General features: G+C 39.1%; 1 protein-coding gene across 1 annotated transcript in view; it reads left to right on the top strand.

Moving 5' to 3' along the window:
- AFF3 (ALF transcription elongation factor 3) overlaps positions 1-12115 on the top strand; it is a 263998-nt gene that overhangs the window by 232474 nt on the left and 19409 nt on the right. Inside the window, exons 13-14 of the mRNA XM_063393447.1 lie at positions 2393-2594; positions 5155-5282. Of these exons, the coding sequence (XP_063249517.1) occupies positions 2393-2594; positions 5155-5282 (330 nt within the window). The remainder of the gene's footprint in view (positions 1-2392; positions 2595-5154; positions 5283-12115) is intronic.

Genomic DNA, 12115 nt, shown 5'->3' with positions numbered 1-12115 from the left:
ATGCTGGCACACCCCCTCTCCAGTTACACCACCATAGATGCCTCTGAGGTTCTCCTGTAAATATACTCTAGAAACTTGTTTGAAAACAAAACTCTTTTTCCTTTTCCTTTTCCTTTTCCTTTTCCTTTTCCTTTTCCTTTTCCTTTTCCTTTTCCTTTTCCTTTTCCTTTTCCTTTTCCTTTTCCTTTTCCTTTTCCTTTTCCTTTTTTCCTTTTCCTTTTTTCCTTTTCCTTTTCCTTTTCCTTTTCCTTTTTTCCTTTTTTCCTTTTTTCCTTTTTTCCTTTTTCCTTTTTTCCTTTTCCTTTTCCTTTTCCTTTTCCTTTTCCTTTTCCTTTTCCTTTTCCTTTTCCTTTTCCTTTTCCTTTTCCTTTTCCTTTTCCTTTTCTTTTTCTTTTTCTTTTTCCTTTTCCTTCTTTACTTTTTCCTTTCTTTTTCCTTTCTTTTTCCTTTCTTTTTCCTTTCTTTTTCCTTTCTTTTCCTTTTTCTATTTTCCTTCTTTTGCTTTTCTCTTTCCCTTTTTTTCTTTTTCTCCTCCTTTCTCTTTCACTTACCCTTTTTCTATTTTATCTTTCTTTTTGTCTGACTTTTTCCTTCTTTTATTTTGGGGGCGTTTTTTGAGAGGGTAGTATTATTCATCTCCCAGTACAGCCACCCAGAAGTTTTGGCAGCACAGCTGAGGGCTGCAATGAGAAGGGCAAAACCATCTTCAGCCATAAGCATTTTCTGTTGTGGAATTACAGTCTGAGATGCAGAAAGGCTGCAGGCTCAGAGATACCCCAAATCTCTTGCACCTGTATCAGAGCCACAGTCTGCCCATTCTCAGCAGATCCCAGCTCTGACTGTCTTCTGCTGCAAGTCATCCTGCGTGAGCTCTCAGTATTAGATGTGCTGCTGCACTTTGGCTGCTCACACTGTCTAGGTGGGCTCTACTCAGTGTCCAAAGGCCATGAAGGAGGTGTGCAGCACAAGTAGAAATCTCAGCCACTCCTCACAAGTTCAGGGTTAAGCTTCTGAGGGTTGAGTATACTTCCAAAGAGCTGTGGCTTCCCTTGGATGCTTTAGGCCCACACTTTGACAGTGATATATAAACATGGGTAGCCAAGGCATGGGTTTATGTTTGAAAAGAGGAAAAAGAACTACAGCATCAGCCTGCACATTCAACATAGTGCTAAAGATCTTATTTTTCTTAGGGAGAGAAGAAGGGCACAGTTGTCTGTCTTTCACACTCTGAGTCTTGCTTTCGTAAACACCATTGGTCATTAAAGCAAAACCGTTGACGTGGTGTTTTAAAGGTATTATGCCATGTGAAACAGTATACCATTCATGGCTTCTTTTACAGCTACTTTTTTAAAAGACTTGCCAGATAAATGGACAAATGTATGATAAGAGTGCATTTAATTAGCTCTGTTCCCTGAAATTATGTGCAGAAATGAAGTATAGTTTTTACTGTATTCTTTTTTGTGATTCCATTAAGTGTATATTGTCTGATACAGTAACTATAAAGAAGTGAGAATTGTCCATAAAAAGTAATAGGCTGAATAAAGGGGAATGTGACAGGGAAAGGGATAGTGTTAAAATTGTCTTTCTGACCTTAAACGCAGTTTTAGTTTTAATGCCAACTATCTTCTTTAAAAACTTGCATTTTTTGTGTGTTGCTTTAAAATTTTCAGCTAAATATTTTCTTCTAATTAGTGCATCTGAAATTTATTTCTGGGCATATCTATATGGTCTGTCTGACTTCTCATCCAAAACTTCTCCTAAATAAATGAAAGCTGAAAATACTGTCTGTGTTACAGCTTTCTGCCTTAGAAGATAGAGCAGCTCACATTTCTGTGTCTGATGTTTGCATATGTTTCCTTTTGTCTGCATTATCAGCCTATCTTTCTTTGTCTTCAAAATCTGTATTAGATTAGTATAAACACTGCTACCAAAGGCTGGGCACTGAGCACAAAGACAAGCCAGTCATCTTTAAACACATTTCCTGTTTTAGTTCACATATGGTTTTATTGCCATGGCTTATAAATTGTCACCTGTAATGGTGAAATAGGGCTCCATAACCTGAACTTACACTTCAGAGCCTAATCTTCATCTCCAGCTATCCCTTAAGAAATGGTGAGCAAGTAGCCATTTATCTCTGTATTTTTTTTCAAGTACTCTGATACAGACTTTATATTAACTCCAGAATGACAATTTGCCTTGAAGGGAAAGAGAAGAAACATGGTACAAATTTGTAAATGAACTCTTGGTCCCAATACTGTAAGCTTGTTTCCAGATACCAATAGACTTTATCCTGCAAGCAGGTTTTAAATTCAAAGTTTTGGTAATATATAAAGCATTTACCTTTCTCAAAGCCAGCTTTGTGACACTCCATTACTGTAATTTCCATTTCCAGCTTGGCAATACCAATAAATAAAAATGAGAAAATGCTTCGGTCACCCGTCTCTCCCCTCTCTGATGCATCAAAACACAAATATTCCAGCGATGATTTAACTTCCTCCAGCAGACCTAATGGCAGCAGTCTATTACCTTCAATCTCCTCCAGCAAAAAACATAAGGGTGAAATCCAGCCGCAGCCACATCCTGGAGACTTCAGTGTAAGTGTATGCTGTTGTTCACAATATAAAGCTTAGCAGTATATTTTCCACTTTGTACTGCAGTCTGTGATAGTTTTGCAGAATGTTATGCAAAAAAAAAAAAAAAAAAAGTTGTAATAATGAATATTATTTTCTAAGTTCAGCTTTTCTGGTTTGGAGTTTAGCAAGGCGTACAAGAAAGGAAAGAGGGCAGACTGTAAAACAGGCAAATAGCAAAGGCTAAATAAGCAAAAGGTAAAAGCTAATGACCCAAAACGAATGGCTGTGGGCCTCCAGAGCATTGCTTGGACATGATGCAAGCCCCCACATTCATGGTGCAAAAGGCTCCTACTGTATAAGGGCTCACTCAGCCACTGCCTCACCATAGGTGTGCCTGCACACAAATTCTTCTATCTGTCTTAGAACAAACTTCTTCAGATTCTGCTTATACCACTGACATCTTAGCACCAGCCTCACAACTCAGTTCCATCAGAGTTGTATTCATGTCCTTATCAGAGAGTCTTGCTCACACTAAGTGTGCCCAGACCACTCTTCCAGATAAAGCTGTACTACAACACTGCATTGTGTCCTCTGCCTTCAGAGCACAGAGAGAGAGGAGCAGATGCTGCCCCCATTTTTGCATGAGTTCTGTGATTAGAATGCTGGAGTGAAGAGTGTTAGCTCTTTTGATGGAAGGAATTTCCATCTCTCTCTCATCTCATCTTTCAAAATCATACCCTACCCTCCAGCCTACAGGACACTGAGAATAGATGATCAAGGGCAGACTAGTGTCACCTCCTCCCTATGACACTGTTCTGCTTTGTGTGAAATACCTAGAAGAAGCAATTTGGATACCATCATCTTGATGCCCACTGCTGTGGCATCTAGAGAAGCTGTTAAGGCACTCTGCTGCCCATGCTCCTCTCCTTGCTATAAAAGCTATTCATGTTTTTTATTCTCTATCTATTTGTTGTGTTTGTTATTTGATGTACAAGAGGTTTCAAAAGCCTAAGTATTAGTGCCTTCAAAACCCTAAGTATAGTTTCCTTTCCAACTAGGAAAACAAGCTACCTGAATTGTAGCAGTGGCCTCTTCCAGTAATTTTTGCTGTGGGAATAAGTGCCCCCCCTGTACCTGTTAAGCATATATGGGAGATTTTTGTTTGGTGGTTTTTGGTTTTTTTGGGGGGGAGGGTGTGGGGATGGGAGCAGAAGAAGAAGTAGTGAATAGAATCTTAATTTTGGGCACATTTCAAAAACAGAAAATTTGTGTGTAAATTGTGTTTCCCAAGAACATCTCACAGATATTTTTGGTAAATTGAAAAAAAAAATTACATAAAATATTCCAGTAAAAAGGGCTTTAACATATTATAGTTATTAATTTACTTTTAATTAATTAAATGTAAAGTTTTAAACATTTTAACTTCCAAAACATAAATTTAGAAGTTTATAACCCATTCAGAATTATAATTATGATTCTTCACTGGGTATCTTGAAAATAATTTAAATTTCTTCACTGGCAAATGTACTGGAAATCAAAAGTAAAAGGTGATTGCTTTATGATCCACACCCTCAGTAAATGCATTTCACTGAGATTTTCTGCATAGCCTAGCAATGCACCATTTGGTCAACATTTAACAACCTTTGCAATAAAATTCTTATATATCTGGTTATTCATCTGAAAACTTTAGCCTGATGAACTGATCTGGATGTGCCATATAGAAGATGAAAGCTCATGAACTATAAATGTTAACTTTAGCTTAGTTTTAGCCCATCTTCCCAACTGGCAGGCCCAAGTGGTCCTTCAAATATCTGAGAGAAACTGCAAGCAAAGCTTGGCTACAGTGGGCATTTACCTATTTGAGCTTTTCCCCCCATATCCCTGGTGCCTTTCTGCCTGTCACCTGACAATGGAACAGGATGTTTTGGCAGTGGTCTGTTTTGCTCCATAGCAGCGCTCAGTGGCCCCCACAGCAGGTCACTCAATGGGATGAAGGTGCTCAGGAGGCCACATGAAGAACAGGGCTGCAGCTGGGGGGTGCATGAGACCCTGCCAAAAGGCATGTGCTTCCACTGCAGCAGAGAGAAGTGATCTTTCAAGCTGATCAGGGGAGCTCTGGAGCACAAAGAAACCTGGACTACAAATTCATACAACACAGGCACATCACCAGTGTAGTGTGAAACAAGTCGAACGTGAGCCATGCTCTCCTAAGCAAGGTACAATGCTTGGTTGGAAGCCAAAGGCAAGAGGTATAATTTAATCTACTAAATGACAACAGATCTATCTTTAAATAATTTCACTTACTGTGTTTCAGAGTATTTTGATAGTTACTAATAGTTTAATTCAGTTTCTCCTGTACATCATATTGCAACTCAAGCCCTCTACAAAGCAATTTATTGAGCAGTATCTGTGAATTTGTGGCCATCAGTGTCAGGAGACTTACACATATTCCCTGCTGAAATAGCAGGAAAATTAACTTCAAATTCACAACACAATGCAAAGACTCTCTGGTTTTTATTACTTGGGGTTTTTTAAGTTATTAGCCAATTCCTAAATGTCTTATCTACTGTTTATTGTCTAGAAAGCAATTCACATCAATTCAGAAAATGTTCTTCTCTGCAATAAGCCACAGTTCCAAACAGAGCCTTGGTCACCTCTGTCTACCACACCCAGGGACTGCAGAAGAACAAAGCTTATCTTTGATGATATGTGAGTATATATGACTTTAAAATAAACAATGGCATTTAAAGAGAGAAAAATACAATTTTCCAACAGAAACTGATACATTGCCTGAAATATTACAGTTATACTTAATGTACATTGAGAAATTAATGAGAAATACTGTATAAAACCTTAATTTTTCAACATAAATTAAGTTTCTAACCATGGAATAGTAGAATGCATTGAGCCATGGAGTCATAGAATGGTTTGAGTGTAAAGGTACCTTAGAGATCACTGAGTGCCAATTCCACTCCGTGGGAAGACCTGCCACTCACTAAGACAATGTTGCTCGAAGCCCCACACAACCTGTCCTGGAATACTTACAGATATGGGTAACTCCACAACTTCTCTGGGCAATCTGTTCCCACTTCCCCTCACAGTAAATAATTTCTTCCTAACAACTACTCTAAACCTACCATCTTTCAGTCTTGAGACGCTCCCACTTTTCCTGTCACTGCAAGTCCTTGCCACAAGTCCCTCATCATGAGGGAGCAGTGAGGACTGGCTGTTCCCTAAAGAGCCAGGGTGCAGAATGCAGCTGGCAGGGGTCCAGTCCCACAACACCCAAGCGAGGTGAGCAGGGCAAGCCTGAGGTTTGGAGTCATCCCTGCATCCCTGAGCTTTGACAGCTGCTGCTGTGTGGCTACTTCTGTTCAGCTGAAGGTATCACAAAGGCAGGGGGAGCAGGAAGCAGCAATGCTTAGCATGAGTATCTGGAGGGATACCTGGCCCTCCCCACTTCCACTTCATTCTTCATACATCCCTCCCTGTCCTCCTCTTAAAATAATTTAAGCTTGTAACTGTCTTTCTTTTTGGTAAGTTTAAAAAGCTGGTTTGTCCCCAGGGTCATTTAGGACATAGTGTTATTTAGTGAATATAATGGTGAAACTGAAGGTTGAAATCCTAGTACCTAGAAAATCCAGGTTCTTTTTGACTGGTAATGTTATGGCCTGCAAATACTGATATTTGTTTCTGGTTGGTGTAGAAGAGGTTCTGTTCTAGGTATGCCTCAAACTGCCTGAAGCTCTGAGCTGTGACCTTGACATATTTTTCATATTTCCAGACTTTCACCCATGACATCTCAAACTCCTTTATACCAAAGGAAACCCTGGGATAACAACCTGGTTTCCTTAGGAACTGCTTTCTACCAGAATTGGGATTTTAATTTTTTTTATTATTACTATTGTTGTTGTTATGCTTGTTCACACTATCTGGTCTCAAGGTGACTAAAGAGACAGCAGCCTCTCATAAAAAGAAACCACGTTTCCTACTATAAGGTATAAATAATTCCTGTGGACTTCAAAAGGATGTAAGTGGTTTGTATGTCAAGAAAAGAGGACTGGTGAGATTAATTTTTGTGTATATTCATGGCAGTCATAAGCAGATGTAAGCTGAATAAATGCAATCAGTTTTTCTGCCTCTTTTGGAGAAAACTCCACTGTGTATACATCCTTATTCACCCTCTTTCTCCACCTCCCTCCCTCATGTTTTTAACTCTCCTGGTACACTTATTCAACAATCTCCATTGAGGAAACATGAAACTGTTTATAAGTACCACCTAACTCGCCATATCTCTTAAAATATGCTATCATTTATAATTTACTTGCAACTGCTCAATTTTTTCTGCAGTTTAAACATTTACATACAAGGCAGAAAGGTGTCAGAGTGTCTGATAAAAGTCAAAATTATGGGATGTGCTCATCTCTGAATTAGAAAAAAACATAGAAAGAGTTACAACAAAACTATTGTGTCTTCATCTGATTTTCCCTCAAGCTACTGACAAAAAAAAAGGGGACTGGTTTTGTGTTGTTTTTTGTTTTTCCTAGGATATAGTCATAGGAGATCTGCTTTGGTCACCATCTTTATCATCTGAGAGGCTTTTATTGCTAGCTTTCTCCATTAGTGTTACAAGGGATTCCTCTGGCAGGCATCTCCAATAAAACCCTTTCATCTTTTCAGAGAGAGATACAATTAAACTGTTCATGTGTAGTGCCTTCCATGTAGAATATCCCCAAGCAACTTGTAGACCACTAAAAAAAACCTCTAGAAAGTCAAAACAGATAAAACACAGAATCAAATATGTCCTAATTTGGCCTTAAAACCCGGTAACAGTTAAATGCCTGTTGTGCTAACTAGAAGAGGGAGATTGTCAAATGCTGCAGCTGTCATCCTCAACTTGTAGCTGGGATACACCACCAGAACACCAGCTACACTGGATTTTCATTCTGAAATTCCTGTGCAGAGGAGTCACTGAAATGTAGCAGATTAGAGTGGCTGCAAATGTTAAATGTCAACAAATTTGACTCATGTGTTAGAAGGATCAAATTAAACATGGCAGCCAGTTTTATATTATTTGTATAGCACCACAGCAGAGGATTTGAAGAAATGCAATACAGTAGGTCTAAATTATGTAGTAATCCTAATGGCAGCATTTGTCCTAAATGATGCCTATGAAGTATTTCATCTCATAATCCATGAAGTTCTGAATTACTGTAATCCAGCCATGGCTTTAAAGTCTTAATTTTAATCAGACTCTAAAGTTTTAAAGAGACTAAATCCTTTATATTTGATTTAAAACGACAACTAATTTTTTTGACCAGTCAGTGTCTCTTTACTGTATTCTCAATTTATTTTCTCCAGATCATTGACAACAGCTGTCACTAGCAATAAATTGGAACACAAGTAGGTCAGTAAAAAGTATATCTTCCTTGGCAGAGTGCTGCATACACATACACTGCAGTATAACAGTAAATATAGCTAACAGTCTTCAAAAGACAGGCAAAATTCTACTTCCCTTGGTTTGCCATCATTTGCTGACAAATCTCGATATACTTAGAGATACCCAGCACGCCACATGTGTCAATGACATCAATGCTGCTTCCAGTAGAAATTTTAGTAAGATTTCCTGGATAAGTAAGTAAGTAAATTCAGTAAGATTTTTAGTAAGATTTAGGATTTTTGGTGATTTCTGACTCTGTGAAGAGAACATTTTCAAGGTACGTAATAATATTTCAAGCCATATTGAGTCCCTCTGTAATTTCACTGAATAACAGAATTCCCAATAACTGCATTTAGGAACAAAGTCTGTTGTCCTTGAAGTGCTAGGCATAGACATCCTGTGGGTGCCCAAGGGCACCCACCTCAAAATATTGTTTGTGTGGTATATAGAAAAAGCAGTGTACCCAGCTTCCCAGCTTTCATTATACCTAAATCAGAACATGTTCCTCAGGATTATTTTCTATTTGAATTTGAAGTTATAATTTCAAACTTGAGGTGTGTTTTTTCTTCACTTACATTTATTTTTCTTTTTTCTTGCCTTATAGGAGCAAGATAATACATCTTTTACAGCATTTTTTAAAGTTCATATTTTGTTGAATGTCTCTTCCACCTCTGTGGGTTTAGGTGCTACAGACACCCATCAGCTATACATTGTCCAAGGGACATATCCTGCAGTGAGATAGAATTCCTGTGTTTGTTTGCCAAACAGTAAACCATATACCCAGAAAATATTCATCTCTAAAGGTGTTACACATAGAGCTTATGAAAATAACCTCTTGGCACATCTCTTTGTTTTGACTTGAACCCCAAGTGTCTCATTTGCAGTCTTCTCTTCCTTATTATTCCTCCTCAGAGTGGAAAGGAAAAGGTGCTCTTAGGTTGTGATTCATACATCTGGAAGTGATCTTACTTGAATTGTTCAAAATGCCTCAAGGATTCCTGGAGTATCTAGAGGTACTTTTGTAGTGCTGAACACACCCTAAGTAGCACTGTTCAGGAATAGAGAGTGGCTCCTCTTTTTTCACATCAGCAATCTAGAGAATAACTATTCAGACCAACACCTACGATACTAAGTCCCACACAAATTCATATGCTTACTGTGGACTGCTCCCAGTTTCTTGGCTTTAGGGGATTTCATGACTTCATCTGACCCTCCCAGTCTTCCTCTTCTTCCCTTTTTACTCCTGGCACTGAATTTCTCACATGTATGCTGACTATGAGAAAATAACATTAGACATGCCAGACACTGCCTCCCATGATTAGATAATTTAGCTGCCTGCTCTCTGCAAGACCACGGGTCACCTTTAAAGGGACACTTCATGAGGGCTTGTTTTGGTGGGAAACAGAAGCTTCATCAGCTCTAACAGGACGTTTTCACAGGGTATAGAATTTTCAGCCACTAGGTCCATCAAAGGAGAGCCAGAGCTGTGGACCTCTTTTGAGCTTAGCTACATCCATGCCTCTCCTCCACTCCTGTAGGCAAGTGGTTCTGCAGGCTTATGTTTATATGACTAAACTGTCTTCACTCCCCAAAACAAAGAACACTCACTGTCTCCTGAGAATAGACCCTAGGCTGTGCTGTCCGTAAGATGTGCCCAGGCATTGTCTCAGACTGAGCTCAAAACTATGTCAGGAAGAATATTAGCAATTACACTGCATGGATGATCAAATGATAAACCTGGTATCCTCACCCTCCTTATTTCACTTACACGGGCATAGCAAAGGAATGAATGGTTCTGTTGATGGACTCAGATCTGAAATAGTCTGAATATTTTACCACTTAGCAAAGAGAATTTGTTTTTGTCAATTAATTTTGATGTAGCTTTTTCTTACTCTGCAGATTGACTAGAAAATATCTTCAGTCCACAGTAAATCAACAGTAAGCAAGACAAGGGTCTTCCAATCAGGTTCAGCAAACACTCCTCCAGGTTCCAGAAGCAGAACTGAATTTCACAGATGGGAGAGAGCAGTCTCTTCCACCAATCTCTCCCAGTCTTTTATCAGCTCTGCATGGTGAGCAATGAGCAGATGTCTGCAGTGAATAATGAGGATAGTCCAAACCCTGCAGCTCTTTGAGTAGTCTAGGTCTTACACTGAAAACAAGGAAGTGTCATCTAACTTCACATTGTTTTTGCTGTTCTACATAATCTCTGGTTCTTGACAGAGCTTGTTTTCCTTATGTTTTGTTTCTCTACTAGTATCTGCAAGTCCATCACATCCACAGTGTAACTGGGGATTTGTCTGCTTGTGCTGGATCGTGGAGTGGTGTGTGTTTTCATTGCCCTCAATGCCAGGATTCATTGATGGGATGTGGGAAAGATATCAGCCTCTGTCTGAGGCTTAATTCCCAAGACAGCTTTTCTGCCCTTGTGGCAGTGGAAAATAACTTTACATACATTTGAAGAATGTGCCTCAAGTCCATTTTTAACAATATAATTACCCAGAAGTTTCCCTTTTAGACGAGAAGGTTCACTGCAGTTGCAGTTGTGATTCCTCAAGGATGCATTACAACTTTCCAGATCATTCCTTCAACATATAAAGGGTATTTTCATCTTTCAGTGATGACAAACCACACTGGCAAATAATCATAATCTATTTAGAGAATCACAGGTAGATCGTTCAAACTTATTTTTAGCCTGGGAATACCCTGTTTATTTTGAGAACCAGCAACAAGTCATGGAGCTGGAGAGGGACTGTGATAATTTAACACACATGAGGAACATTAGTTCCCAAAATCCCTATCAGAGACTTCCAAAGATCTGGGTACCCACTTTGGAAGTGCCATGGGCTGTCCCCCAGTCTGTGGGCCACTATGTGTGCCATGCCTCAGACACAGCAGTGCCACATCCCATGAAAAAGCATTTATTGTAAGTGGTGGAATGGGCAGGAGGCTGTGATCCCTCTGGGAGAGAGCTGTTTTGTATAGTAACACCCGCTCAGCTCTATCATTCACCCCAAAGATGAACACCCTGATCTATGACCCTGCATGTCAAACAAGCTCCTGACATATCCTGCTATGAGACAGCAAATAGGCTGTGTACACCTGCCTTTCATGGTTATGGTTATGTGGTTTTCCTGCTCTTACAGGATTTTCTCCTCCTCCTGGACTGAAAGTTCAGGGCATACTGGCACAGCTTCAAAACTGGTCGTGAGTTCACCCTAGAAATTTGGCTTGCCAATTTCTTCTGATTTGCCCCTAACTCTGATCATATTTTAAAGTTGCTCATTTTGCTGTTCTACTCCTTTCCAACACATTCATTTTTTTAGGGTTTAGATTACTGAAGTTGTGAAACTGGTCCTATATTTAGAATTATGATTTAAACTGCTTTTACTACATGCAGTTGTTGTACACTGAGGAAGCACTAGCTTGTTTTTTTGCAACACTTCAGCAGTATTATCTCTGAAGGGTATTAAAATACGCGCTTGGCTACATTTATGATGTTTAATTGAACTTTTAGTAGGTTTTTTTAATGTATCCTCATAAAGCACCATACAACAGTAAGAAATAATGTACAAGTGGTAGATTATGTAAATGAAGCAGAAAATGCTATAGTTTAGTATTTAGTTCATATAAAATATAAAAAATTAGATGAAAAATGTAGTTTTGAATGCAGTATAATTAAAATTGTATATTGGAGTCTAAGCTCCACTGTACTCTGTAAATACCAGTGGTTGCTCTGAGTTCCAAGGAGATTATTTTGCAGTAGATGCTGATAAATTACTGTACAAAGTAAGGCTTTTATTGATTCACTTTGTTTGATTCTCTTCCCTTTTTTATTGCGTGAGTTTACATTTTTGCAATTATCTGCTAAACCGGAGTAAATTAAATTCAGAGGAGGCAACAGAAGACAAAGGTGGCAGAGATGCACTGTAATGGCATGGAGCTAAATAGGATGAGAGAAATGTACACACACACAGGCATTCACCTGGGTAATGGTAACACCGCTCTTAGGAGCTCAACAGCCTGGAAATTCTGAAAGGCTGCTTCTGGCAGAGGAGTAATTACAATGCCCGCAGCCATCCCACCTCACGCTGGGATCCCG

This window comes from Prinia subflava, chromosome 3 (assembly GCF_021018805.1).
Source record: "Prinia subflava isolate CZ2003 ecotype Zambia chromosome 3, Cam_Psub_1.2, whole genome shotgun sequence".
Lineage (NCBI taxonomy): Eukaryota > Metazoa > Chordata > Aves > Passeriformes > Cisticolidae > Prinia > Prinia subflava.
Note: the sequence above shows the minus strand (reverse complement) of the source record. Positions and strands in the feature narration are given on the sequence as shown.